This window comes from Saccopteryx bilineata, chromosome 5 (assembly GCF_036850765.1).
Source record: "Saccopteryx bilineata isolate mSacBil1 chromosome 5, mSacBil1_pri_phased_curated, whole genome shotgun sequence".
NCBI lineage: Eukaryota > Metazoa > Chordata > Mammalia > Chiroptera > Emballonuridae > Saccopteryx > Saccopteryx bilineata.
The window spans coordinates 58,921,850-58,949,560 of record NC_089494.1 but is presented as its reverse complement, the minus strand read 5'-3'; the positions used below and the strand labels follow the sequence as shown (position 1 = coordinate 58,949,560).

Here is a 27,711-nt window from a genome sequence, read left to right as displayed (position 1 = left end):
CCAGGCAAGCCCAGGGTTTTGAACCGGTGACCTCAGCATTTCCAGGTCGATGCTTTACCCACTGCGCCACCACAGGTCAGGCCGCATCATCTTTAATCCTAGCTTGCACCCGGCGGGCAAGTAAAAACACACACTGGGCTCCAAAACCCACTCATTTAGTGCTCACAAAGCTACTGACTTAACCAAGTTTTCCTAGAATCAAAGGTTTCTAGCTCTACCAACCTTATTTACCTCTGTTCCCCATCTCCTTCCTTCTCTCTGCACAAACTGGCTTTTCCTTCAGCACTCTGCCATCTTGGCTGCTTCTCCTGCCCTCCTCTACATGGCCTTTCTCTGCACTCCTCTCTGCTGTTTCCTCTCTAATGCTAATCTCAGGAACCAAGATAGCAAGCTCCGATCTGCCCCACTTTATAGTGCAGAAATCAAAACCTTTAATCCAATATACAAAATAGGGAAGTCTCTGATACAAAGTCCACCCCACATCAAAAAGGGTGGGAAAGGCTTAGTCCTAAAACCAAGCCCCAGGCTACAAGGATCCTGCCTGCCCACAGCCTGCCCCCCAAACGCATTAACATACTAATACTATCACTTGGGCAACTGGCTTCCATGTGGGCAGCACCATCTTTAACAAAGTGAGCATAATATATTTTATCTACCTAACAGCAACACACTAGCCTCATGTTTTCGGTTCAGCCCACAGTTTTTGGCTCCTTTCATTAATATTAAAATATATTCATAGGAACAAATTCAAAATGATTATTTAAAAATGTGAAAATTTTTATTTGAGAGTTTTATGTGGCCCTGGCTGGTTAGCTCAGTTGGTTACGAGTGTTGTCCCAAAACAACAAGGTTGCAGGTTCAGTCCCTAGTCAGGGTACACATGGGAAGCAACCAAGTATGCACAACTGAATAGAACAATAAATTAATGCTTCCTTTCTCCCTCTTCTCTCTCTTCTTCTCTCTATCTCTCTAAAAATCAGTCAATAAATGATAATAAATAAAACCACCTGACCAGGCAGTGGTGCAATGAATAGAGCTTTGACCTGAGATGTTGCAGACTCAGGTTTGAAACCTTGAAGTCGCTGTCTTGAGTGTTAGCTCATCCGGCCTGAGCATGGGCTCACCAGCATGAGTGCAAGGTTGCCAGCTTGCGTGTGGGATCATAGACATGACCCCGTGGTTTCTGGCTTGAGCCCAAAGGTTGCTGGCTTGAACCTAAGGTCGCTGGCTTGAGCAAGATGTCACTGGCTCTACTGGAGCCCCTGGTCATGGCACATATGAGATAGCAATCAATGAACAACTAAAATGTCACAAGTTGATGCTTCTCATCTCTCTCACTTCCTGTCTGTCTGTCCCTGTGACACACACTCTCTCTCTCTTTTTCTCTCACGTACATGCACGTGCTATAAATAAATAAATAGATAAATAAATAAATGCTGGCTATATAGCTCAGTTGATTAGAGCAGTGGTCCCCAACCCCCGGGCCGCGGACCAGTACTAGTCTGTGGGCCATTTGGTACTGGTCTGCAGAGAAAGAATAAATAACTTACATTATTTGTTTTATTTATATTTAAGTCTGAACGATGTTTTATTTTTTAAAAATGACCAGATTCCCTCTGTTACATCCATCTAAGACTCACTCTTGATGCTTGTCTCAGTCATGTGATACATTTATCCAGCCCACCCTAAAGGCTGGTCCATGAAAATATTTTCTGACATTAAACCGGTCCGTGGCCCAAAAAAGGTTGGGGACCACTAGGTTCGAGCATTGACCCAGTGCAGAGGCTGTCAGTTTCATTCTCTGGTCCAGGCTCATACAGGAGCAGCTTGATGTTCCTGTCCCTACCTCCCAGCCTCTCCCTCCCTGCCTCTCTCTCTATTAAAAAAAAAATTTAGGCCTGACCTGTGGTGGCACAGTGGATAAAGCATCAACCTGGAAACGCTGAGGTTGCCGGTTCAAAACCCTGGGCTTGCCTGGTCAAGGCACATATGGGAGTTGATGCTTCCTGCTCCTCCCCCCTTCTCTCTCTCTCTCTCTCTCTCTCTCTCTCCCCCCTCATAATGAATAAATAAAATCTTTAAAAAATTAAAAAAAAAATTTATTCATATTCAATTTTTTTTTTGTACTTTTTCTGAAGCTGGAAATGGGGAGAGACAGACAGACTCCCGCATGCGCCCGACAGGGATCCACCTGGCATGCCCACCAGGGGCGATGCTCTGCCACCAGGGGGCGATGCTCTGCCCCTCCGGGGCGTCGCTCTGCCTCGACCGAGCCACTCTAGTGCCTGGGGCATAGGCCAAGGAGCCATCCCCAGCGTCCAGGCCATCTTTGCTCCAATGGAGCCTTGGCTGCGGGAGGGGAAGAGAGAGACAGAGAGGAAGGAGAGGGGGAGGGGTGGAGAAGCAGATGGGCGCTTCTCCTATGTGCCCTGGTCGGAAATCGAACCAGGGTCCCCCGCACACTAGGCCGACGCTTTACCGCTGAGCCAACCGGCCAGGGCCTTCATATTCAATTTTAATATCTTGTCTGATACATTATAGTTTTGTTTTCTTAATACCTTGTTGTAAAGCCAGTAGCTACAGCCACCATCACAGCTGCCTGGCCCATGCAAGTTTGCATTTGATTTGGACAGATGGTAATGAAACAATGGAGCCAAGAACTGGTGGGCCATTAGCTTTAATCCTAGCTTGCACCCAATGGGCAAGAAATACACACAGTGGGAAAACACTGCCCTTTCCATTCAGGGCTCCCAAAGCCACTGACTTATCCAAGTTTCCTAGAATCAAATGTTTGTACCTCACCAGCCTTATTCACCTCTGTACCCCATCTCCTTCTCTCTGTTCAAACTCTGCACAAACTGGCTTCTCCTTCAGCATTCTGCCACCTTGGCTGCTTCTCCTCTCCTCCATATGGCCTTTCTCTGCTCTCCCTTCTAATGCTAATCTCAGGAACTGAGAGAGAGCAAGCAAGCTCCTGGTCTGCCCCATTATTTGGTATAGAAATCAAAACCTTTAATCCAATATATATATACAAACAAGAAAGTCTCTGATACAAAATCACTTATCTGAGGCATAAATGAGATTCCTCATAAGAGTGCACCACCTCTTATCATGCAACAGTCAAGGGTGTGGGGAAAAGCTTAGTTTTTATGTTGGTTTTTGTTTTTGTTTTTTTTCAGAGAGAGAGAGAGAGGGATAGACAGGGACAGACAGACAGGAATGGCAATAGATGAGAAGCATCAATCATTAGTTTTTCATTGCGCATTGCAACACCTTAGCTGTTCATTGATTGCTTTCTCATATGTGCCTTGACCGCGAGCCTTCAGCAGACCGAGTAACCCCTCGCTGGAGCCAGCAACCTTGGGTTCAAGCTGGTGGGCTTTTTGCTTAAACCAGATGAGCCCGCGCTCAATCTGGCGACCTCGGGGTCTCAAACCTGGGTCCTCTGCATCCCAGTCCGACGCTCTATCCACTGTGCCACCACCTGGTCAGGCGGAAAAGCTTAGTTTCAAAACTAAGCCTTAAGCCTGACCCGTGGTGGCGCAGTGGATAGAGCGTCGACCTGGAAATGCTGAGGTCACCAGTTCAAAACCCTGGGCTTGCCTGGTTAAGGCACATATGGAGTTGATGCTTCCAGCTCCTCTCTCGCGCTCTCTCTCTCTCTCTTTCCCTCTCTCTCTCCTCTCTAAAATGAATAAATAAAATTAAAAAAAAATTTTTTTAGCCTGACCTGTGGTGGCGCAGTGGATAAAGTGTCGATCTGGAAATGCTGAGATTGCTGGTTCGAAACCCTGGGCTTGCCTGGTCAAGGCACATATGGGAGTTGATGCTTCCAGCTCCTCCCCCCTTCTCTCTCTCTGTCTCTCTCTCCCTCTCTGTCTCTCTCTCCTCTTTAAAAATGAATAAATAAAAGTATTCCTAAAAAAAAAAATTTTAGCCTGACCAGGCGGTGGCGCAGTGGATAGAGCGTCAGACTGGGAAGCAGAAGGACCCAGGTTCGAGACCCCAGGATAGCCAGCTTGAGCGCGGGCTCATCTGGTTTGAGCAAAAAACTCACTAGCATGGACCCAAGGTCACTGGCTCGAGCGAGGGGTTACTCAGTCTGCTGAAGGCCGTCGGTCATGGCACATATGAGAAAGCAATCAATGAACAACTAAGGTGTCGCAACGAAAAACTGATGATTGATGCTTCTCATCTCTCTCCGTTCCTGTCTGTCTGTCCCTATCTATCCCTCTCTCTGACTCACTCTCTGTCCCTGTAAAAAAAATTTAAAAAAAAATTTTAAATTTTAAAAAAAAGAAAAAAAAACTAAGCCTTAGGCTATAAGGACCCTGCCTGCTTACAGCCTGTCCCCCACACCCAATGCAAACTATAAGTGAGCAAACATATATATTTATAAACTTATTTGACCAACAATTGTTTTATTTTAGTATGTTTATATAAAGAAAACATGAATTTTTTTAACCAATCACCATGTAGATGTTTCAAAGTCTCATTTCTACAAGCCCCTGTGCTGTACAAAAATTACTGTTTTCTGCATGTGTTGTGATATGAAAGCAGTTGGGAGGTCCTACTATAGATTATTTATAAAATCTGTCTGCCACTTCATCCCACCTTAGGATTCCTGCTCCCAACTTCATGTATTCTTTTTCTCTCTCACACACACACACATTTCCAAGAGAGCCAGGGCTACAAGGACAGACAGCAGCCAAGGATTAAGTTTGTATCCAACAGGGTCAAGAAGTCAAGTTGGGATATTTGTATGAGATACTTACTGGGTGGCCACAGAACTGGGGATAAACTTAGACAAAGTATAAAAAATAGTTAATGTCTAAAAACCACAGAGTCTGGATGAACAACATATCTGGGTAAATCTAAAAGGGGGAATCCACATTTTACTGAGGGACAAAGGATGCAAATTTTAAAAAAATCTTAATGGATAGACACACCATGTTCCTGGATAAAGGAAGTACTTAGTATCCCATCCCCTATCATTTCTCAAATGAAAATAAGAATTTAATTCAAAGAAGAAAGAATAATAACACAAATTATTGATTATAAATGGTTCTAAAACTCCTAGACAGCATAGGGTAAAGTGAAGTCAAGTGATCAGTTTTCATGATCACACTTGCAGGTTCTCAGCAGGCGCTTTGATGTTGATACCATCTTCCTGAGGCCTTTAACTTTTTGTTTTTCTACATACTCAGAATTAAATCAGAAATTAAGTTATCTATGACTATTTTTTAAAAATTATTTTTATTTATTTTTAGATTTTATTTATTCATTTTAGAGAGAGGAGACAGAGAGAGACAGAGAAGGGAGGGAGGAGCAGAAAGCATCAACTCCCATATGCGCCTTGACCAGGAAAGCTCAGGATTTCGAACCAGCGACTTCAGTGTTCCAGGTCAATGCTTTTACCCACTGCGCCACCGCAGGTCAGGCTATCCATGACTATTTTATAGTAATCAAATTCACCAAGCCTTGATTGTTAAGGAGACTCTAAGGGTATCAATTTTCCCAGTGTCTCAAGTACTGTTGTTGGGTATCAGGAATGCCTGAAAAGCAGAGTACACAACAGTTTGCTGGAATCAGAGCAACTGGAGGAGGCTAATTTGGATGGTTATTTCATCCCAGTTACACTGAGGACTGGTGACTGGTTTCTGCCCTGGAACAAAGTGCCTTTTGTTCATGTCTACCAAATAAAACATCTGTTCCGCTTGGGCAATGCTAGATAAACATTAACAAACTCTTATTTTTTGTGCTTCTTTTTTCAAAGCTCTAAGCAAACCATTCCCCATTTGTTAACACAAGATTTAAAACAAAATAATTTACAATACAATTTATTAAATTTCTAATCTTTCCAAAGGAAGGCCTGATCAAATTTTAAAAGAGTTTTGCACAGACTGCTACATTAAAACACGGCATTTCTTGGCAGGGTAGGCAGACTTCTCATCTGTGTTCACTTCCATCATTATCTTTGTTGAAACGTGGATCCACAGATTAACTGACGGCTGTCATGGGTGTTGGAAATGATGAAATCTCACCCTTTCTCATTAAAAAAAAAAACCCCAAAACCCTAAAACCGAAGCTTAGTAAGACCAAATGATTTAAAATCACTTAGCGAGGCCGAGAAAGGATTACATCTTTTTTTCTTTACATCTCGTTTTTAACTCTTTGATCTCGTTTCATCGTGCTTCATAATTAGAATCATTAAGGTAAAACGAGCCAGTAGCTAGCGTACTTGGCGACCCTATTTTAAAGTCCTGAATATCATTCAATTCCCTAAATCCCATCCCTGAGAGAAGTTGCTTCAGCTCTTTCCACAGCAACCAGGAAATAGACAATAATGCTGGTAGATTTGAGATCAGTTCAGTACTCAATGACCTGACCTCGACTAGTCCTGCCTCAGCTCCTCACGGTAACATTTCATTATGTCAGCCGCGTTTGGAGGCCTTTCCAAAGTACCCATGATTTATAAGGGTCGGTGTCAAAAAGATTTTTAGTATGGGCTCTCAGAGTGGGCGTCGCAGCTATCGCATTTGGGAACAGGCGAGGCGAAGCAGAGGGGCCGAGAGGTCTTTCTCCGGACCTTAACATACAGGAGAAAACTGTGGTTTCATGTAACCACGGGCAGTAAGATGAATTCGTAAATTAAGACTAGGAGGCCTACATGGGGGAGGGGAAAGAAGCGCGAGAAGAAAGGGAAAGGCCTTTTTCTCCGGTGGAGCGCGGTCACGAGGAGTTCTCTCGACGTGTGCACACGCCATTGGCCAAGCAAGAGAGGACGTCCCCGCAGCCGCCCCGGTACAAACCGCGGCAAGGGCGGCGCCGCACTGAAAGTTGGTGAGGCGCGCGCGCTCCCGCGGTCTGCCACGCCCTCAACCTCCACTCGCCAACCCGCTCGTCCAGTCCCTCTTCGCGCCCATTTAGCCACGCCCCTTTCGTCATCGCTCCTCCTTCACCAGACCGGCGGCGCGCGGAAAGCGCGTCACGTGATGACTGGCCCCGCCTCTTCCTCTCGGTCCCATATTGAACTCGAGTTGGAAGAGGCGAGTCCGGTCTCAAAATGGAGGTAAAACCGCCGCCCGGTCGCCCCCAGCCCGACTCCGGCCGTCGCCGCCGCCGCCGGGGGGAGGAGGTATTAGGGGGAGAGTGGGGGGTTGATGGGTAGTGGCCGGCGTGGGGGGGCCTGGCTCGGTGGGAGCGGGGAGGCCGGGTGGACGGGTCGGCTGTCCCGCGCTCTGCGTGGAGACGGGCGGTGGGAGGGGGAGGGGAGCGGGCCTCGCGGGCCTCCCCGGGACCCTCGCCTGCCTCGCTTCTCCTTCGGCCGCACAGGTCGCCCTTCTGAGGCGCGGCGTGGCTGGGGAGCCTTGGGGAGCGGGGCCAGCCGGCCGGCCAGCCGCGCGGCCTCAGATTTGAGGCCGAGGGAGGCATGGCGGGCCTGGGCGGGAGCGGTTGGGAAGAGGCGGTGGGGGAGGGGAGGGACGAGCAGTCACATCCGGGCGAGCGAGCTGGCGGGCGGCGGCCACATTGACATTGATCCGCCGCCGCGTTACGAAATGGCGCATTGGCCCGCAATGGCCGCCGCCTCTCTCCGCCACCGGGAAAGAGTGGGATTGGAAGGAAGAGGGAGAAGGCGGCTGGGTAGAAAATGCCGCAGATGGCCTCGAAGCTTGCGGCGCAGTGCCTTTCCTGAAGTTTGCCGAGCGTTTCCAGTTCTTGCAGACCTATTTAAGGCGACGAGATTTTGTTTTCTTCGCAGCATCCAGTTGAAAATAAAATTTTGTAATGCTTGATATTTTATGATGTCTCCTTATGTATTCTTGCTAAAGTAATTCAAATCCTATCTTCACGCCACTGTTTTAAAATAACTTGGAAAATTTTTTATCTTTATCTTTCCCATGGCTCTGGTTATAGTTTCTTGGACTGCAACCACAATTGAATTTCTCGTGTGCTTGAAATAATTTTATGTGGGGTATAGTTTTTTTTTAAGTCAATTTGGTGTTAATTAAATGCATTTAAGCAATACGTTGGAAAAGATAAGTGAATTAATGGTTTAGGCTGTTAATCATTTAACATTTTTTCCTGGGGTATGACGTTCATTTGCATTAAATGCTTTAACATCTGTACATACTTTTAAAAGACAAGACATTAGAATGTAAATGTGAACCCCTTTATGAAAGGACTGAATGATGTCTTGATGCATGGATTAAATGGCAATTTATATAATTTAGAAAACAGCTGGTTAAATGATGTTCACAGCTCTTTTAAAAAATCTTAACTCAAGTATAATAAGTAGTATACTTTACATAGTCCAGTGACCCTTTTTGTGTCCGTATAATATGCATTTAAAATTTTTGCCATGTGATACAAGTGCACATAGGGAATTTTTGCAGCATATAACTTAAAACAAATTGATTACAAAAATTTATCAAGGTGCATGGTGGATATTTTTAGAGTTTTAGGGGGTGGGGGGAATTTGCTTTATTGAGGAATGTCTTTTAGTATTTTCATTTACTTGTAACCAGTGAATTATTTTAATTTGCCAGTCAAGACTTTTAAGTTGTACCATACAGTTTTGTGATTTAGATGCTTGACATGAAAAGATGGCATGGATGAAACCCTGGTTCTACAACACTTTGGTTTCTTAGAAAATGGTATCTCAGTAGCAGCACCTTAAGTAATTGACCCCATGTACTTTTGTAGCTTATTATTAATAGACTTTTGATTCTGGGATTCCCTTTGGACTTCAGTTTAGTTGAAGTGATGTTGGTATTCGAAAAGCTGGATAAAGGTTTTCTGGTATTTAGGTTTTTTTATTAAGTTGATGTGATTTATATGATCTTACTCCAGTTTTTTAGCGAAGTGTTAATGGTACAGAATTTTATACTTTTTTTATTTGTAGCAGAGTAAAGGCTTGTACATCTTAGCGATTCACCTACCAAAAGAAATATATAATTAAAATGCATTGATTTGTTTTCTCAGGGCCATGATCCAAAGGAACCAGAGCAGTTGAGAAAACTGTTTATTGGTGGTCTGAGCTTTGAAACTACAGATGACAGTTTAAGAGAACATTTTGAGAAATGGGGCACACTCACAGATTGTGTGGTAAGTTACTAAAAGAACAAAAGAAGGTTCTTGGAAAGGGTAGAAGATGTGTGGAAGTGTATTTCAATGCTTTAAAATTTTATTTTGTAGGTGATGAGAGACCCTCAAACAAAACGCTCCCGGGGATTTGGTTTCGTGACTTACTCTTGTGTTGAAGAAGTAGATGCAGCTATGTGTGCTCGACCACACAAAGTTGATGGGCGTGTAGTGGAACCAAAGAGAGCTGTTTCTAGAGAGGTATTTTAATACCATGCTGTATAACATGAACACGTTGTAAACATTTGGTTTTTTTGACTTACATATTTTTTACTTGTAGGATTCTGTAAAGCCTGGTGCCCATCTAACAGTGAAGAAAATTTTTGTTGGTGGTATTAAAGAAGATACAGAAGAATATAATTTGAGAGACTACTTTGAAAAGTATGGCAAGATTGAAACCATAGAAGTTATGGAAGACAGGCAGAGTGGGAAAAAAAGAGGATTTGCATTTGTAACATTTGATGATCATGATACAGTTGATAAAATTGTTGGTAAGTAGCAACTTGAAGAAGAAAGCAGAAATGGCTTTTTTATTCTACACTAAATTTGTTAACTTGCTTATAATATTGTACCGTACATAATGGCGTTGACAGTGTATGAGTCAAGTAACTATGCTTGTGTAACCAGCATCTGGATCAAGAAATATATGTCAGCATCCCAGAGTTTTCTCTCCTCCCCACTCTGAAGTCATTCCCTTCTTGATATTTTAATGTTATACAGTGCTAAAGGATATCATTTGTATCTGGTTTTTCAAACATCAAATAACTTTTGTTTGTTTGATTTAAAAAAAATTTAGTTCAGAAATACCACACTATTAATGGGCATAACTGTGAAGTGAAAAAGGCCCTTTCTAAACAAGAAATGCAGTCTGCTGGATCACAAAGAGGTGAGTAGTGCCATATATACTTAAACAATAAACGTGAGAGGTGTTTGTAAGGTTCTTAAAGACCTTCCTTGCCTGTGTTAAAGGCCGTGGAGGTGGATCTGGCAACTTTATGGGTCGTGGAGGAAACTTTGGAGGTGGTGGAGGTAATTTTGGCCGTGGTGGAAACTTCGGTGGAAGAGGTAGGATGGGTATGTTGTTTAAGTATGTCTGTCTAAAGTTTATTAGTAAATTAAGCTATAATTTGAATTCATACCTCTTCCTCAGGAGGCTATGGTGGTGGAGGTGGCAGCAGAGGCAGTTACGGAGGAGGTGATGGTGGATATAACGGATTTGGAGGTGATGGTAAGTTTTTTTGAAACTTAATACTATTTTGATCTTTCCTGTTTTTCTGAAAATTAAATGTTTTCATTTTTCTAGTTTCGGTCAAAACTAGAATGGCTTGATGGTTAAAATAGGCTTCTAAATATAGAAACCCACTAAAGACTTAACAGTAATTTTTTGCTAATTAGGTTAGTCAAACTGGCATTATGTATCAAAATGTATTTAATCATTTATCTTCAGTTCTTATTAGCTTAGTGTTAGATCAATTCATTAGCTTATTTTTCAGTGGCTTAAATGTAATATAAAAAGTCAATAATTTGATCCTTCATGCGCTTTTTTGTGTGTGACCCAATTTCTTTTAGGTGGAAACTATGGCGGTGGTCCTGGTTATAGTAGTAGAGGAGGCTATGGTGGTGGTGGTGGACCAGGATATGGAAACCAAGGTGGTGGATATGGTGGCGGTGGTGGAGGATATGATGGTTACAATGAAGGGGGGAATTTTGGTGGTAAGTTTTCACTTATTGTTTAAAACATTGTTTATAGTTTCATTACAGATGTTTAAAAGTGTTAAAGCATTTAGTCAAATTTCATGTGTAGAATTAGATACTCAGTTGGGTAATTGAACTAAATTATCTTACTATGCTTATTTAGTAAAATATTAGAATGTATTTCATTCTTTATTTTGTACTTGAAAAGGTGTTACTGTATTTATTGCCAGAATTTTACCTATCTTTAGTCACTTTTAAACTGGACAGATGGGAACTGCAAATTGTTGGCAGGATGGAGTGTCAGCTGAGGTCTAAATGATGAAAGCACTTTGCATCTGAATGTGTGGCATAGATACACTGCAGGCAAAGCAAGACTGCATCATTACTCTCTGATACTCTCTAAAGACCTTCATTATGAATACTGAGTTGGACTGTATTGATGTATCAACAACAAGGTTTTTTTTAACAGAGTACTTCTCTGTTGACTTAAAAGTTGTCTTCCAGTCAGAATTAGAGTGAATCACAGACCCTGGCCAGTTGGCTCAGTGGTAGAGCATCGGCCTGGTGTGCAGGAGTCCCAGGTTCGATTCCCGGCCAGGGCACACAGGAGAAGCGCCCATCTGCTTCTCCACCCCTCCCCCTCTCCTTCCTCTCTGTCTCTCTCCCCTTCTTTCAGCCAAAGCTCCATTGGAGCAAAGTTGGCTCAGGCGCTGAGGATGGCTCCGTGACCTCTGCCTCGGGCGCTAGAATGGCTCTGGTTGCAACAGAGCAACGCCCCAGATGGGCAGAGCATTGCCCCCTGGTGGGTGAGCCGGGTGGATCCCAGTCAGGCGCATATGGGAGTCTGTCTGACTGCCTCCTCATTTCCAACTTCAGAAAAATACAAAAAAAAAAATTGAATCACACAGTTTTGATGGTGTTAGTGGTGTGGACAGAACATGTGCTAGAATGTATTATCAAATATAAACAAAAATGACAGCTAGCTAGGTACATACTTTGGGACCATCTTTCTCTCTTCCCTACACATGTCAGGTCTGCCAGTGGGCCTCTACTAGAGTTTGGTAGCTCTGTCAAGTGTCTTTTTTTTTTTCTTTACCAAGTGAGAGGTGAGATAGACTTACACATGTGTCCCTATTGGTATCCACCTGGAAACCCCTGCCTGGTGCCTATGTTCTGCCCATCTGGGACCATGCTCACATCGGAGCTACTTTTAGCACCTTAGGCAGAGGCTCCAGGAGCCATCCCTAGCGCCTAGGGCAGATGGTTTTCGAACCAATTCAGCCGTGGCTGTGGGGAGAGGAAGAGAGCAAGAGGAGGGTGAGGGATGGAGAAGCAGATGGTTGCTTCTCCTGTGTGCCCTGACTGGAATGGAACCTGGAATTTCTACACACTTGGCCAGTGCTCTTATCATTGAACCAGGGCTGCAAAGTGTTTTTTCAGAGTCTCATAAATATTGTAGACCATGCTGCCATGATTATTAAGATGGTGTATGTATTAGAAGAGGGAAATTACAGTGTTTAGGTCAACCACAAATAAAACCTTTGTAATTTCAGGTAACTATGGTGGTGGAAACTATAATGATTTTGGAAATTACAGTGGACAACAGCAATCAAATTATGGACCCATGAAAGGGGGCAGTTTTGGTGGAAGAAGCTCGGGCAGTCCCTATGGTGGTAAATAAATTTTCATTGGAATTCTTTATATTCCTTAATTTATAAACTTGAGTATTTCTTTTTAAGTTTCTTAATGTATATATTTCCAGGTGGTTATGGATCTGGTGGTGGTGGAAGTGGTGGATATGGTAGCAGAAGGTTCTAAAAACTCAAGAAAAGGGTAGGTATCCTTTAAATTTTTATCATGATGATAAAGCATATGTGGAACTGTTCACTGAGTGTAATAATTTTTTTATCCTGTATTATTCAACAGGCTACAGTTCTTAGCAGGAGAGAGAGCGAGGAGTTGTCAGGAAAGCTGCAGGTTACTTTGAGACAGTCGTCCCAAATGCATTAGAGGAACTGTAAAAATCTGCCACAGAAGGAACGATGATCCATAGTCAGAAAAGTTACCGCAGCTTAAACAGGAAACCCTTCTTGTTCAGGACTGTCATAGCCACAGTTTGCAAAAAGTGCAGCTATTGATAAATGCAATGTAGTGTCAATTAGATGTACATTCCTGAGGTCTTTTATCTGTTGTAGCTTTGTCTTTTTCTTTTTCTTTTCATTACATCAGGTATATTGCCCTGTAAATTGTGGTAGTGGTACCAGGAATAAAAAATTAAGGAATTTTTAACTTTTCAATATTTGTGTAGTTCAGTTTTTCTACATTTTAGTACAGAAACTTTAACAAAATGCAGTTTGGAAGGTGTTTCCTTGTGAGTTAACGAGTAAAGAAGATCATTGTTAATCACTATTTTGTATGACTTTTGCTAAAGTTAACTGTAAAGAAACACCTGCTGACTTGCAGTTTAAGGGGAATTCTCTCCATTTCCAAATCATGAAATGAAATGAATGGGCTCTGACATGTGGAGAGAATAGATAATTGTATGTTTGCAATGTGTGTTTTAGATAAATAGAATTGGGTATTTAAATTAGCACATTTGTGACTTTAATAGCATTAAGACTTACCTTCAAACGAAAAATCTCAATTTCTATTTGGTTTTTGTGCATTTTCTTTAAAAATGTAATCATGATTTTAGTGTGTTAGCTTTGCTGAGTCCTGCCTCTGTTTAGAATAACTCCATTCTACATTCACTTTGGTCACATGTGAGCTGTTGCCATAGTTTTATTTGGGTGTAAAGAATGTCTGTTGGCCCTCTGTTTAAATTCTAGAAAGGGGTAGAATGTTTTTTCTTCTCCATTAAAAACCATTCTTTCAAAAGTTTTCAAAATATACAGGACCACTAAACCTGCTGTATCTGAGCAAACTAGTGGGTACCTTTTTTTTTCCTTTTTAAAGCACAAGAGGCCCATAAATCTTTAGTTATTTTCCTTGGTTTAATATATATTTTTTTGATACAAGCTCTCAAAGCAAGAGAATAAAAATCATGCATTGTTGAACCTTTAACTGGCTGGCATGCTTTCCTTTTTGTACCCTCTACATTTTCCTGGATGAAACCAAGGACGGTCTGGATATAACTGACCCAAGTGACTTAACGCAGTTAGAGGAGTACCACAGTTGCTTAGTACAAGCTTCCCACTTCCCAGAGACCTGAATCTAAGTTTGGATTGTCTTGAGTTCTAATTCAAAATTCCAAAGAACACACTGTTACTCTATGTGTATGCTTGAACCTAAATCATGTTGGTATGAGGTAATTTGTTTGGAAGACCCTGGGTGAGATTTGTAGATAATAAGGTCATTATATAAACCAATGTTGACTGTTTTGCGCCAGCCTAGTGCTGAACCATTTCATTCAAGCCCTAAGTATGTGCCCTGCTGTTATTTCTTTTGACAGTTGAACATTGAATTCAAGGTTCTTATTTTTGTTTTAAGAGGTACTAAGCAAAACAAGCAATAAAAAGGGGGATGGGGCGTGTTAGTGTTTGCATATGCTCTCTTGTTGCTCTAATTCTGTGCATTAATATTTGGATGCATGCAATGCCAGCATGGATATTGGTCTTCACAGATACTTCAGTTTTCCAGAAAACACTCACAAACCAATAAATGTAACAGACAACATGCCATTTGTTAATGGATATGTGTGAATAAGCAGTGTAGAAAATAGGCAAATATTAGAAAATGGTTAAGTCTTTGACAACTGCAAGTGTGGTTCTATGAGTGGACACTGTCAATGTTTATAACAAACCTGGGTACCTGGTCAAAATAATGCTTGGGAAAAACATTTTATTAAAATTGAGCTAAATTGTCTCAAGTTCTTTTATTCATATAATAAAGGTTGAAGGAATGGGGGAGATTAACATTTCCTGTTTTTATGTTTGTGGAATTGCTTGACACAACCTTGACAGTATCCTTTAAAGGCATATGAAGTTAATTGTACTGTTAACAAATTTTTTATGTTCTGGAACTAGTTTTAATAGTAAAAATATATTCAGTAAGTTGATGTCTGCAACATATAAGCAGGTGAAATCTGTGTATGTGACCTGTTTATAAGTTGTACTAGCTTAGTTCTTGTGAACAGTGTGGAAAAGTAAGCCATGAGGAGGGCGATTTAACCAGCTTGAAAGGACCTAAGATGTGCTTTTTAAGCACAGTGGATCAAAGGAGACTCTCTAAGACAGGACTTCAGCAGCCTTTTGAGTATGGACAAGTCAGCATAAATAAAGAATGACAAGGCAGCAGCAAGAGCTTCAACTACAGAGAAGTGAAAGCATAAGATACTATGGTGATAGTGAGCAACTTTTCAAAAGCTAGTTTTAAATCTGCTTTTTACAACTGAAATTTCGAAGAAAGTCTAGCAGGAAGGAGCTCTTCGCCTTTTGGAACATCAATGAGAGATAGTTGCCACAGTCACTAGGTCTAGCATTTAGACCTGCAAGGAAGGGCAATAAGCATTAGGTAAGGCTTGAATTTGAATTTTTTCACTAATTAAAGAGTAATTTTTTGTAAAGCAAGGTAAGAGTAATCTTTTTGATTTGCAGGTTGAATGAGAACCCTACTTGCCTAAATGAGGAATGTCTTTCCTACCATCTTAAATACGAAGGTTTCTGGCTGGGTAAGGTTTGTAGTTCACAGTAAAACCTGATGACACCATTTGTTTCCCTACAAATTTATATTACACATTTGAAACTTAGGTACATTAGCAAAATGGTGCAACTGAAACTATTTTGGAACCACATCCAAAACATTTTAAACAGTTTTATATTTCCCTGCAATAACCATGAGTGTTCATGTTGAGGTGTGGCCCCATATACACAATTCATTGTTGGTGTCTTAAGGATACATTTCTGACAAGAAGGGAATAACCAAATTTGCAGAGCGATTATAATAAGAATGACAGTTGGTAAAAAGAAGGATTAAGCTGCCAATCCAATCCTTGTTCTAGGAAAAACACCTTGGAGAGTAAACTATATTTTACCTATGGGCGGGTGGTTTTTAAATTGCTACATAATACAAATATAAAAATGGTCTTCATTTAGCTTAACTCATATATAAGTTCTGCATATAAGTCAGGGAATTGATGGGACTACTAGAATAAGAGTGTGTGTGTGTATGTATGTATTTGGGTGTGTGTCTCCTTGAACCTGTTAACCAGAAGCAGTGGGGATCTAATGTTAATGCTCCTTTTAAAAAAACAGCTTCCCAAAGAGTAATCAAACTGTTAATTACTGTTCAAATCAGTTGCTAATTCCATAAGGGCTATTACTGCTGCCCCCAAAGGGCTTGTTAAAAATTGAGATTTGATGTTAATTCACTTACAAAACAATTGGGGGACATACACTTAAAGTGAAACCAGCTTCTAAATTATAAATGAAGTTCTTATATAAACAGGAGTATGCTAGTTTATTCTCGCAAAAAGACTGGTTGGCTATCTAAATCACTACATTTCTACACCACTGAAATGAAGTGTTGAACAAGTTCATCTTTTATTGATACATTTTCTTTGCTAAGATAGGAAACTTAAGGGATTTTTTTTTTCAGTCCATCAGCTATTTATGTAGTAAACTGATTTAATTTAAATGTGGTTACACTCATTTCTGAAAAATACGCTCTTAAGTTCCAAAGGGAAATTGGTCAAGGCAAACAGCTGATTGTCAAAGCAACTCACAGGTTACTGCTTTCCACACTTAAAAAATTCCATTTGCACTCATGTCCCAAAGAAGAAATTGGGTAATTAATAAAGACCATTTGTTACAGAACTAAAAAATCTGAGAGGTTTGGTTTTAAGAATTCCAGTATGGAAGTCTCAATTTGAAACATTTCTAGCTTGTGAGAGTATCTTTTGGAGTTCCTCTAATGTTGCAAAGTAGGAAATGAGATGCTAATGTGCAGGGGTAATTAAGGATTGTTAACAAATATTCAAAATTTTAAGTATCAATGTCTGATTTTTAAGATGAGGTGGTCTGTAATGGATTCAAATATTTCATTTGTAGGATAATGAAATGTTTACAGAAAGTAACTTTTTCATTAAAATATTTTTAGAAATGTGTGTGGTGTTGTCACTTGCACAATCTTCATGTGACTAAAATGCTATAGGTGGATATGACAACAGTAATAAAGTGGAATGAGCCTTCTTTACATGTGTTCCTTTTTAAGTGGTTTCTGTTAAATATTAAACATTCACCTGGGAAATACACATGAAAAAATGGTAAAACAGTTTACTGCCACTTCAGGATTTAAGTCTTGAAGGACAAAATAGCATATAATTTGGGTAAAAGGTGAAGAATCTGAATTTTCAGGGGAAAATGTATACGGTTAAGGATAATTTGAGCAAAAGGAATCACCACTTGCTGAGTATTGAATGTGAGTATTCTGTTTTTAACTTGTAAAAAGGGACAGACAAGGAAGGATGAGAAGCATCAACTCCTAGTGTGACGCATTTTCACATGCTTTGGGGGGCGGGGCGGCCCTCCAGCTGGGTCAGACCTTGGTACTTAATGTCTGTCTGGGTCCTCGGCGCTCCTGACCGTATCACCACCTGGTAAGGCCAGTGAATTTTGGGGGTGGGGTTTTTTGAGGACAGTCCATACTCATGGACCACTGAGCACCGTACAGGGTTGATGCTCTGTCCCTGTTGGGCAGTGCTCCAAATAGCTGTAGGGGGAAGCAATAAGGTGTGTGGCCAGTTATTTGAATCAACCCAGCGATGGCTGTGGAAAGGGGGAGGGGTGAAGAAGCAGGTGGTCAACTCATCTGTCCTGACTTGGAATTGCTAGACGTTACTGCTGAGGCAAGCGGCCAGGGCATTTTTACCCTTTTTCCAAGTGAGGGGAGATAGACTCCTGTGTGCACCTGAACTGGGCTCTACCTGGCAACCTTTGTCAGGAGCTATGCTGCAACCAAATTTTCACCTGAGGCAGAGGCTCCACGGAGCCATTCTCTGCACCCAGGACTGATGAGCTAGACCCAATCAAGCCATGACTTGAGGAGGGGAAGAAGAAAAGAGCAAGGGTAGAGAAGCTGATGGTCTCTTCTGTGTGCCCTGACTGGGAATCGAACTTTGGACATCCACACACAGGGCTGAAACATCACTGAGCCAGCTGGCCAAGGCCATTGAGTGTCTTAAAGGTAGTGGATTGGTTGGACATTTTGTGCTGAGGGCGGGTTGGGTAAACACTTGAATCTGTAGATTGAACTACAGCACTGCAGCAAGTAAAGGTAATAGTCATTTATGACACTGGATTCTTCGTGTTAATAGCTAAGACCATTGTAAGTGAAGTGATTTGTGAATTGAAGTCATGTTGGAACTTGAGTTAACAGGGTTGCAACACATTTTCATTGTATTCAACATAAGGTCAGTATGTGTGGAGGTTTCATACTCGGTAATTTTAAGTACCTTAAAATTCCAGTTTAATACTTGAATCCCAAAACAACTCGGATCATGAGTGGATTTCATTTCCACCAAAGTATTTTCTTGGAGTGAAAATATATTGTTAAACTAAAATATTTGAACAATGATCAAGTTTGCATCCTATATGTACTCATCACAACCTAGTTTTAGTTTTTGAAGATTAATGCTACTTTTACAAAAATGGGGTCCTATCAATATATTAGGTTGATATAACAGAATTGAAAAGAAAATGCCAAGGTTGAGGAGAGAATATGGTAATAGGTAAAACACGTACTTGCCCATCACAGTTTCATAAACTGTGGCGAAGGTGTATTGAGAATTGACTTTGTATAGTAGAAGTTAAATGGGCAGAGTACTGAAAACCAGTTAGGAAATAGTAATTGGCCCATATTCAACTAAAATTTATAGGTAAATATATACAAGGGTGTTTTTAGCTTTAAAATAATTCAAAAGATAGATTATAAAGCTTGACCAGGCGGTGGTGCAGTGGATAGAGCATCAGACTGGGATGCAAAGGACCCAGGTTCAAGTCCCAGAGGTCGCCAGCTTGAGCGCAGGCTCATCTGGTTTGAGCAAAAGCCCTCCAGCTTGAACCCAAGGTCACTGGCTCCAGCAAGGGGTTACTCAGTCTGCTGAAGGCCCGCGTTCAAGACACATAAGAGAAAGCAATCAATGAACAACTAAGAAGTCGCAATGCGCAATGAAAAACTAATGATTGATGCTTCTCATCTCTCTCCGTTCCTGTCTGTCTGTCCCTGTCTATCCCTCTCTCTGACTCTCTGTAAAAAAATAAATAAATAAAAAATTTTTAGCCCTGGCCGGTTGGCTCAGTGGTAGAGCGTTGGCCTGGCATGCAGGAGTCCCAGGTTCGATTCCCGGCCAGGGCACACAGGAGAAGTGCCCATCTGCTTCTCCACCCCTCCCCCTCTCCTTCCTCTCTGTCTCTTCCCCCTCCTTCAGCCAAGGCTCCATTGGAGCAAGGTTGGCCTGGGCACTGAGGATGGCTCTTGGCCTCTGCCTCAGGCACTAGAATGGCTCTGGTTGCAACAGCAATGCCCCAGATGGGCAGAGCATCGCCCCCTGGTGGGCATGCTGGGTGGATCCCGGTCGGGTGCATGCGGGAGTCTGTCTGCCTCCCCGTTTCCAACTTCAGAAAAATACAAAAAATATATATATATATAAATATATATATATTTTAAAAGTTTTATATGTAGCTGTTACAACTAATAAAGAGCTTAAAATCAGATGAGAAAAATTACAAATGTTGATTTGCTATATCTGAAAGTTATAAGGTGCCAGTTCAGTGGTGGTGCAGTGAATAGGGCGATGTAGTCCCAGGTTTGAAGCCTGAGGTCGCTTGCTTGACGTGGATCATTAACATGATCCCATGATTGCTGGCTTGAAGCACCCCCCACCCCCACCCCACCCTTGGTCAAGGCACATAGGAGAAGCAATGAACAAATGAAGCAACTATGTGTTGATGCATCTCTCTCACACCCGTCCTCAAAAAATGTAAGGTTTTTAAAAAAATACACATTGCATTAGTCCATGCATTTTGTGAAAGGAGTCAACTTGCATTCTTTAAAAGAATATATCAAAGGAACTCTGATCAAAGTTTTCTATTTGGACTTATTAAACCTGTTACCTTCTCTTTCACCTTTAATACGTTCTGGGAGAAAATTCAGTTGTAGTTTTTGGCTGTCAATAAAATTTTAAAAAATGTCTCCATTGATTAGAAAGAGAGGAAGGGAGACGGAAGTATCAACTCATTTATTTGAGTTGTTGCATTTAGTAGTGCACTCATTGCTTCTCGTATATTCCCTGACCGGGGATCAAACCCATGACCTTGGCACGCCAGGACAACGCTCTATCCTCTGCGCCAGGGCCTATCAGTAAACAATTTTAAACCATACTTACGTTTTGTAAGCTTGGGCAACTTATTTAGGGCTTAAACGTTTTTGTGTGTGTGTGCCATGCTACTCTTTGGCAGTTTGGTGATGCCAGCTGACCCCTTAGAATGTTGATTTTCATATACGTATATTAAATATTGTAGAATTAAATATTACATTGAAAATAGTTGCCTGACCTGGCGGTGGCACAGTGGATAGAGCATCAGCCTGGGATGCTGAGGGCAAGGTTCGTAACCCCGAGGACAACGCCTGGAGCAAGGGCTTACCAGCTTAAGCGTGGGATCATACATATGACCCATGGTCACTGGCTTGAATTTAAAGGTCACTGGCTTGAAGCCCAACCTTGCTGGATTGAGCAAGGGGTCTCTGGCGGGGCTAGAATCCCCTGGCCAAGGCACATAAGAGAAAGCAATCAACGAATAACTAAGGTGCCACCAACTATGAGTTGATGCTTCTCATCTTGCTCCCTTCCTGTCTCACTCTTGCTTAAAAAAAAAAAAGTTATCAAAATACTAAGTTTGGTTTACTAATGTATGTTTTAAACATGAAAGGAGGCTAGTGCTGGATCTGACTTCTAAATTTGAGTACATAAATTTAATTGAGATACTTGGCAACAGTAATCTGACGATAAAATTGTGGTTTTAATGACATTCAGAAGTATTGTGTATAGCATTGCAGTTTGCTTCCTCTAATGAAAGAATATTTAATTTCATAGATATTGGAAATAATCTTTCTCCCAATCAAAATTCTTTTGCGGTTTGCTACCTATAATGAAGGAATGTTAAATTTCACTGATTAAAGGCTTTTTCTTTTTTTGACAGAGTCAGAGAGGGACAGATAGGGACAGACAGGAGGGAAAGAGATGAGAAGCATCAATTCTTTGTGGCAGCACCTTCGTAGTTCATTGATTGCTTTCTCATATGTGTTTTGACCCCGGGGGGCTCCAGAGCAAGTGACCCTTTGCTCAAGCCAGCTACCTTTGGGCTCAAGTCAGCGACCATGGAGTCATGTCTATGAGCCCACGCTCAAGCCGGCAACCTCGGGGTTTCAAACCTGGGTCCTCCGCGTCCTAGTCCGATGCTCTACCCACTGCACCATGGTTGCCTGGTCAGGCCTAAGTCAAATTTTCTTAAGCTAATCTGTCTTTAGTTTCTTTCACTTGCAGCCAAAAGTCATCCATTTTATAAGGTTAAAGAAAATGAGAAAATGAGGACTTAGGTACAGTACTTTTTGTGGAGTAATTCAAATAGGCTTTACAGATGAGGAAAGGAGCCTGATTGCTTTCAGTTACTGTATTTCCTCATGTAAAAGATGCACCCTTCTATGAAAAAATTGGGGTCTAAAAACTGGGTGCGTCTTACACAGTGGTTTTTTTACTTGCATTTCCCACTTTTTTGCGTGGATAAGTTGTATGAATTTTATGATGAATAAAACTTGAGTTCAATAACTATGTAATTTTTTTTTCAAATTTCAGGCCCCAAAATTGTGTCTTATACATGGGAGATATGGTACTAGAGGTCATTCTAGAATGGCAGCAGCAAGCCCAGGCAGTCTGGCTCTGGAGCCTGTGGACCTCTGTGCTATATTCCTCCTAATGGATTAATAGAACTCTCAGTGAATAATTTGCATAGTTCTTATTCTAAACATTCTTAACACTCAAATGAATCTCCATTTCCCCAGTTTAAAACAAGACAAACATTATGTGAGGAAATAGTGAATGGTTCATTGGGTAGCAGAAAGATGTTCAGTTTTTAGGGGCCTTGATTTTGTACTTGATACTTACATGTTTAATCTCAATATGTGAGATTAAACTGATTTTAATTCAACCGATTTTTCTCACTTTGGTCTCCCTCTAACACTAGTCTCCATCTTCGGGCAACTTAGTTCTTAGAGATGTTCAAGTCCTTGACTCCACTTTCACTCCACACTCCAATTCCATTCTTTCAGAAAATCCTTCTAGTTTTACCTTTGAAACATGAAGAGAATCCAGTGCCTTATTATCACCCTTGACTGAGCACTATATTTCATGTGAATATTGCAGAGCCTCCTCCTTGGTGTTCTGCTTCCACCTTTATCCTCTAGACTATTCTCAACACACAAGGCAGGGGAGACTTAAAAATCAAATGTTACTCCTAGTTGACACCTCCAATAGTTCCCCACTTTGTTAGGTAAAAGCCAAAGTCCTTGTGAAGGCTTACCAAGGCTCTGCTAGCTTCACTCTACCCACTCACTCCACTCTACCCACTACCTTTTCCTTCCCCTCCACTTTCAGCCGTATAGCCCTTGTTTTTCTTAAACAGGCCCCAGAACCTTTGGTTTCTCTGTCCTGTCTGAAATATTTTTAGTTAATGGAATGGGTTTTCCACACCTTCAAATATTGTCATCTCAATATCTCAATAAGGCTTTTCCTATTTACAAACCTATTTTAAATTGCAATGTTTTACCAGTCTTTCCAACTCTTTCTGGCATTGTGTAGTACATTTGCTGGCTTTCCTCACTAGTTCCAGGGGCACAGGGGTTTCCATTTTGTTCTCTTTACTTTTTTTTTTTGTATTTTTCTGAAGTTGGAAACGGGGAGGCAGTCAGACAGACTCCCGCATGCACCCAACCGGGATCCACCCAGCATGCCCACCAGGGGACGATGCTCTGCCCACCTGGGGCGTTGCTCTGTTGCAACCAGAGCCATTCTAGCGCCTGAGGCAGAGGCCAAGGAGCCATCCTCAGCACCCGGGCCAACTTTGCTCCAATGGAGCCTTGGTTGCGGGAGGGGAAGAGAGAGACAGAGAGGAAGGAGAGGGGGAGCAGTGGAGAAGCATTTGAGCACTTCTCCTGTGTGCCCTGGCCGGGAATCGAACCTGGGATTCCTGCACACCAGGCCGATGCTCTACCACTGAGCCAACCGGCCAGGGTCTTGTTCTCTGTACTTTAAACAATGCCCAACACATAGTATTCCTTTTTTTTTTTTTAAACATATAGATATTTTTAAAGATTTATTGATTTGCCCTAGCTGGATAGCTCAGTTGGTTGGAGCATTGTCACGAGGCGTGGAGGTTGCTGGTTCGATCCCTGGTCGAAGCATATACAGAAACAGATTGATGTTTTTGTCTCTCTCTTCTTCTCTCTAAAATCAATAAATATTTTAAAATTTTTTTACTGATTTTAGAGAGAGAAAGGCAGGGGTTTGGAAGAGTGGGAAGCATCAACTCATAGTTGCTTCTCATATGTGCCTTGACTGAGCAAGCCCAGGGTTTCGAACCGGTGACCTCAGCGTTCCAGGTGGATGCTCTACCCACTGCGCCCCACAGGCAGGCCCAGCAGCTTTCATGTTGAGGTAGAACACTTGTGAGATGTGCCTGCTGTTGAAGTAATAAAGTATCTTTTTTTTTTTTAATTTTTTTTTAAAATTTTTAAAAAGATTTTATTTATTCATTATAGAGAGGGGAGAGGGAGAGAGAAGGGGGAAGAGCAAGAAGCATCAACTCCCATATGTGCCTTGACCAGGCAAGCCCAGGGTTTTGAACCGGCAACCTCAGCGTTTCCAGGTTGACGCTTTATCCACTGCGCCACCACAGGTCAGGCAATAAAGTATCTTTTTGATATACTTCATTTTTCTATCTCTGGCACCAAAAGTTTAGTACAAAAAGCATACTGTAGCCTGACCAGGTGATGGTGCAATGGATAGAGCATCGACCTGGGACGCAGAGGACTCAGGCTCGAAACCCTGAGGCGTCGCCGGCTTGAGCACAGGTTGCTGGCTTGAGTGTGGGGTCACAGACATGACCCATGGTCACTGGCTTGAGCCCAAAGGTTGCTGGCTTGCCCTATCTGTCCCTATCTGTTCCTCTCTCTGTCTCCGTCACACACAAAAAAAGCACATTGTCAAAACATCCTGAAAATGCAAAATACCTAAATGTGTTAAATGTAATGTCATTGAAAATACTGTGAATGCATTCAAATTAATTACAAGTAATTTAACACAATCATAATATTCCTTTATTAGTACCAGCTTTTCAACTAAAAATATTTTTTGGCAGAGCTAAACAATTTAATATAAAAAAATGCCATTTTTTTGTTCATACAATTTTATAAAAAAGTATATAGTGGTTAGTTTTACAACAATTTGCTTTTAGCCAGATGTCAAAACATATAAATCTATGAATGTAACAAATGAGATAAGAACAGTATAAATAAGTTTTTGTAGTTTTTACACGTATACAGAAACTAGCCCAAATGGTGTTCTAAGAAATTAAGTTTGCAGTTAAAGTGAAACTGATTTCAGTATACTGATAACTTATTTTAATGCTTTTAAAGTTTTATGTTATTTTCTACACTAGTTTTGGCTATAATCTTGCATAGAATTATAAAGTATATTTCTGTATTTCACATCACAGTAGGAGCTTGTAGTATATATAACAGTACAAAACAAAACAAAAAAAAACAAACAAAAAACACTAGCTCAGAAAAGGTCAGATCTTCCCATATCTAGTTTTTCTTAACACCTGGCTTCTTACTCTTGGGAACAAGGAATACATTGCCATCTTTCGTTTGCTGCAGGGAGTATTCACTAGGAGAGTAAGGTTTTCCATCTTCATCTCGTAGCATGCTGAAGACTTCGAGATACAAGGTGCTGAGTTGTTTTTTCAGTAGATGGAGGTTTTTGTCATTTTCTCCTTTTTCTTTGAGCAATTTTTCTTTTTCATCTTTTAAATGATCTAAATCTTGCTCCAGTTCCACTATATTTTCCAGTTTTCTTTTCCTGCAATTCTGAGCAGCCACTTTATTTTTACCCCTCCTACGTATATCTCGAATTAATGCAAGTTGAGCCTCATTGAATTGTTCCTTAGACATCATTTCATTGAAGTCATCAACAGGGAGGTTAATAATTTTTTCTACAGGGAATGGGATTTGGAGAGCTTTTGCCCTTAGCTCATCTCTTGTGAAATGAGCCTCCAAGCGGCTTGAATGTTTGTCTTTTGTGAATGGGGTTTTGCGATGACCGGGACTTGCAGGCAATTCTTTCCTTTGTATGTTTTCAAACTGGGCATCACGCACTGGAGCACTTTGCCCCTGAGATGGTGACAGGGATTGAAATGTATCCCCAGAAGGCTGTACTGGCTGTGTTTTGGTACCTTTGTGTTTGACACTGCTAGGGGCACTATCTATCTCTTCCATTTCAGAATCACTGAAGCCAAGTGGTGTGTCTCCATAGACAGAAGATTCTACCGAGTGTTCTGGTGATGCCATGCTGGGACTTGTGTTCAGGGAGATGCCCGAGTCTGAATCATTGAATTCTGCTGTGCTTTCAGGGAGGTTCTGATTGAAGGCTTTACACAGGGATAGATCAGAAACATCAATGGGCCCATGAAGAAGTTCAGAGAGGGACTGGCTGAAAGTAGCAGAGGCGGGCACGCTGCTGCTGCTGCTGGGCTCTGCTATGAAAGCAGAATAGAAGTCGTCACCAAAATCTGTGTGTACTGTCACATCCGAATTTAATGAGTTCACTGTCAACTGGCTGGGGTCTTCTGTGGTAAGGATGCTGCTGAAGGAATCTTCAAAAGCATTGAGAAAATGTGGACTGCAGTTACCGACTTCTTTTTCCAGTGAAGGGATCGATGAGTAGAAATGGTAACTGTTGTCCATGGCTGCCTGTTTGGTTTCTGGACTTGGAACCGTGCTAGTCTCAACCAGCTTGTCATTTTGAATATTAAGACACTGCATGGAAAAGAAGTTTACATTATGTCAGTGAATCTTAAGTATTTTCAATAGCAGATAATCTGTAGATGAGTAAAAACTACTCACCCCCATTCTGTTCGAGCTGTTTTCTTCTCTAATACAGAGATAATTCCCATTTCCAGCAGATACGTGTGCCTCAGCAGAATCTATCCTCAAGACATCCTGCCCCTTTAACTAACAAAACTGCATTTGAGCAAGCCATGGGCAGCTCTCATGACTAATTTAAAAGGACTCTCTAATCTTTCCTATAAATAGGTGATATATAAATAATAAATAACCAGAATGACTAATTTAGAGGCACTGAATATAAAACAGCATCTTTGGCATTTATGTTAGATCTTAGTTACCTGTAATTCTGGAATGGATAATAGTTCCTCCCAAACTTGCTCAATGTCCTGCTGCATATTATCTAAATCACTGGTTAGCCGAAGGACAAGGGGTTCCAGTGGCTGAGTCTGATTAGGAGCTGTAAGGACTGGGCTCTCGATGTGGCTGGGAACATCAGAAACAAGTGATTGAAACGTAGCCGAAGAAACCTAAAAACAACAAGGCATTTATCTACGTGAGCCCACGGCCAACCGTGGATGAGTGCCCTCCCAGGCCACCATCACAACACCTCTAGCCGGCACTGGCTACTCTAGTGACCCCTTATGACCCCTACTTCTGAAAAAGGAAACATCTTTTTGTCCTACCCAACTGAATCTGAATTTACTTTTTATTTACTGGTTTGTTTTATCCGATGCATTTGAAGGCAAACTTTCAAATGAGTAAGAATAATCTTTAGGAGTTAATTTGCATCTTTTTATATAGCACTAGATATAGTGCTTCAAACACAAAAGGTTTATTAAAATTGTAAATTGAACAAGTTTTGGTGTATTACCCTGCTTTCGCTACTCATCAAAATATTTTAGTACCTGTAATAAATGTGTTACTTGTTTCCATGGTTACGTTGAACCATGCTTATGGATATGCAGTAGAAAACATCTTGGGTTTTGCATTGTGTGGGAGTGGGTAAAGTTATCTATAGGCTAAGGTTTCCTTGACAAACTTCCTCTAAAATGTTTTTTATTCCTTTTTTTAAATGGAGAGACAGTAAAAGGACCCATATAGGATATATTAGATGTAGCTATGGAGTTTTGCTGTGAAGCAATGTTATACCTCATTGTCATCTACAAATGGGAATGTCTCTGCCAAAAGCTGCATGCAGTCAGTGAAGTACAAAGCATCTGGTTTGGGAATGTGGGTAACCTGCATAAAAGGAAAAGACAAAAAGGAAGAAAAAACTGTTTAACGTTCCATTCCTGAGTGAAAGGTTCATGATTGATGGTCTTAAAATGTTTACAATCTGTTTAACCCAGTCAAGTGTTTCTTAAGTTCAGAAATCAGTTTAGTCTTGTAGTTAAGAGCACAGAAACAAACCAGACTATCTGGGTTCAAATTGGTTCCCCAAATTTCTTGAGTCCTCTGGGCAAGTTCTTTAACCTATTTGAGCTTCAATGGCTTATCTGTAGATAAAATGGAGATAGTGGCACCTACTTCAGATACTTGTTATATTGATTAAATCAGGTGCTTTGGAATAGTCACAATTACTGTTGCAGTTGGTACCAAAGTAATTCCTGCCCCTGGTTCCACTACTGTCACCAGCACTGCTGCTGCCTGATCCTCCCGTGATGTTTCTATAGCTTACAAAGCTCTTTCATGTAGCTTACGTCCTCCTAATCCTTATAACTCTGTGAGGAAAGTCAGGTACTGAACTCATCAGGA

General features: G+C 41.3%; 2 protein-coding genes across 9 annotated transcripts in view; one reads left to right on the top strand and one right to left on the bottom strand.

Annotated features, from left to right (window-relative positions):
• Window positions 1-6,983: 6,983 nt before the first annotated feature.
• HNRNPA3 (heterogeneous nuclear ribonucleoprotein A3) lies at window positions 6,984-15,794 on the top strand. 3 transcript variants are annotated; one of them, XM_066233888.1, is made up of 11 exons: window positions 6,984-7,138; window positions 8,986-9,108; window positions 9,199-9,345; window positions 9,425-9,635; window positions 9,941-10,030; window positions 10,114-10,209; window positions 10,295-10,372; window positions 10,714-10,857; window positions 12,393-12,512; window positions 12,602-12,672; window positions 15,435-15,794. In XM_066233888.1, the coding sequence occupies exons 1-10, from the start codon at window positions 7,067-7,069 to the stop codon at window positions 12,655-12,657; spliced, it is 1,137 nt and encodes a 378-aa protein (XP_066089985.1). In that variant the 5' UTR covers window positions 6,984-7,066; the 3' UTR covers window positions 12,658-12,672; window positions 15,435-15,794. The 3 variants fall into 3 exon arrangements, with proteins under 3 accessions (XP_066089985.1, XP_066089984.1, XP_066089986.1); XM_066233887.1 differs by lacking the exon at window positions 15,435-15,794 and adding an exon at window positions 12,766-13,902; XM_066233889.1 differs by lacking the exon at window positions 15,435-15,794 and adding an exon at window positions 12,766-13,902 and having other exon boundaries at window positions 7,004-7,072.
• Window positions 15,795-24,184: 8,390 nt separating this feature from the next.
• NFE2L2 (NFE2 like bZIP transcription factor 2) overlaps window positions 24,185-27,711 on the bottom strand; it is a 35,121-nt gene continuing 31,594 nt past the window's right edge. For all 6 annotated transcript variants that reach the window (XM_066279451.1, XM_066279450.1, XM_066279446.1 and 3 more), the window contains 3 exons: window positions 27,106-27,195; window positions 26,295-26,483; window positions 24,185-25,926 (listed from right to left, as the gene is read on the bottom strand). In XM_066279451.1, coding sequence (XP_066135548.1) covers window positions 24,697-25,926; window positions 26,295-26,483; window positions 27,106-27,195 — 1,509 coding nt within the window. In that variant the 3' untranslated portion in view covers window positions 24,185-24,696. The remainder of the gene's footprint in view (window positions 25,927-26,294; window positions 26,484-27,105; window positions 27,196-27,711) is intronic.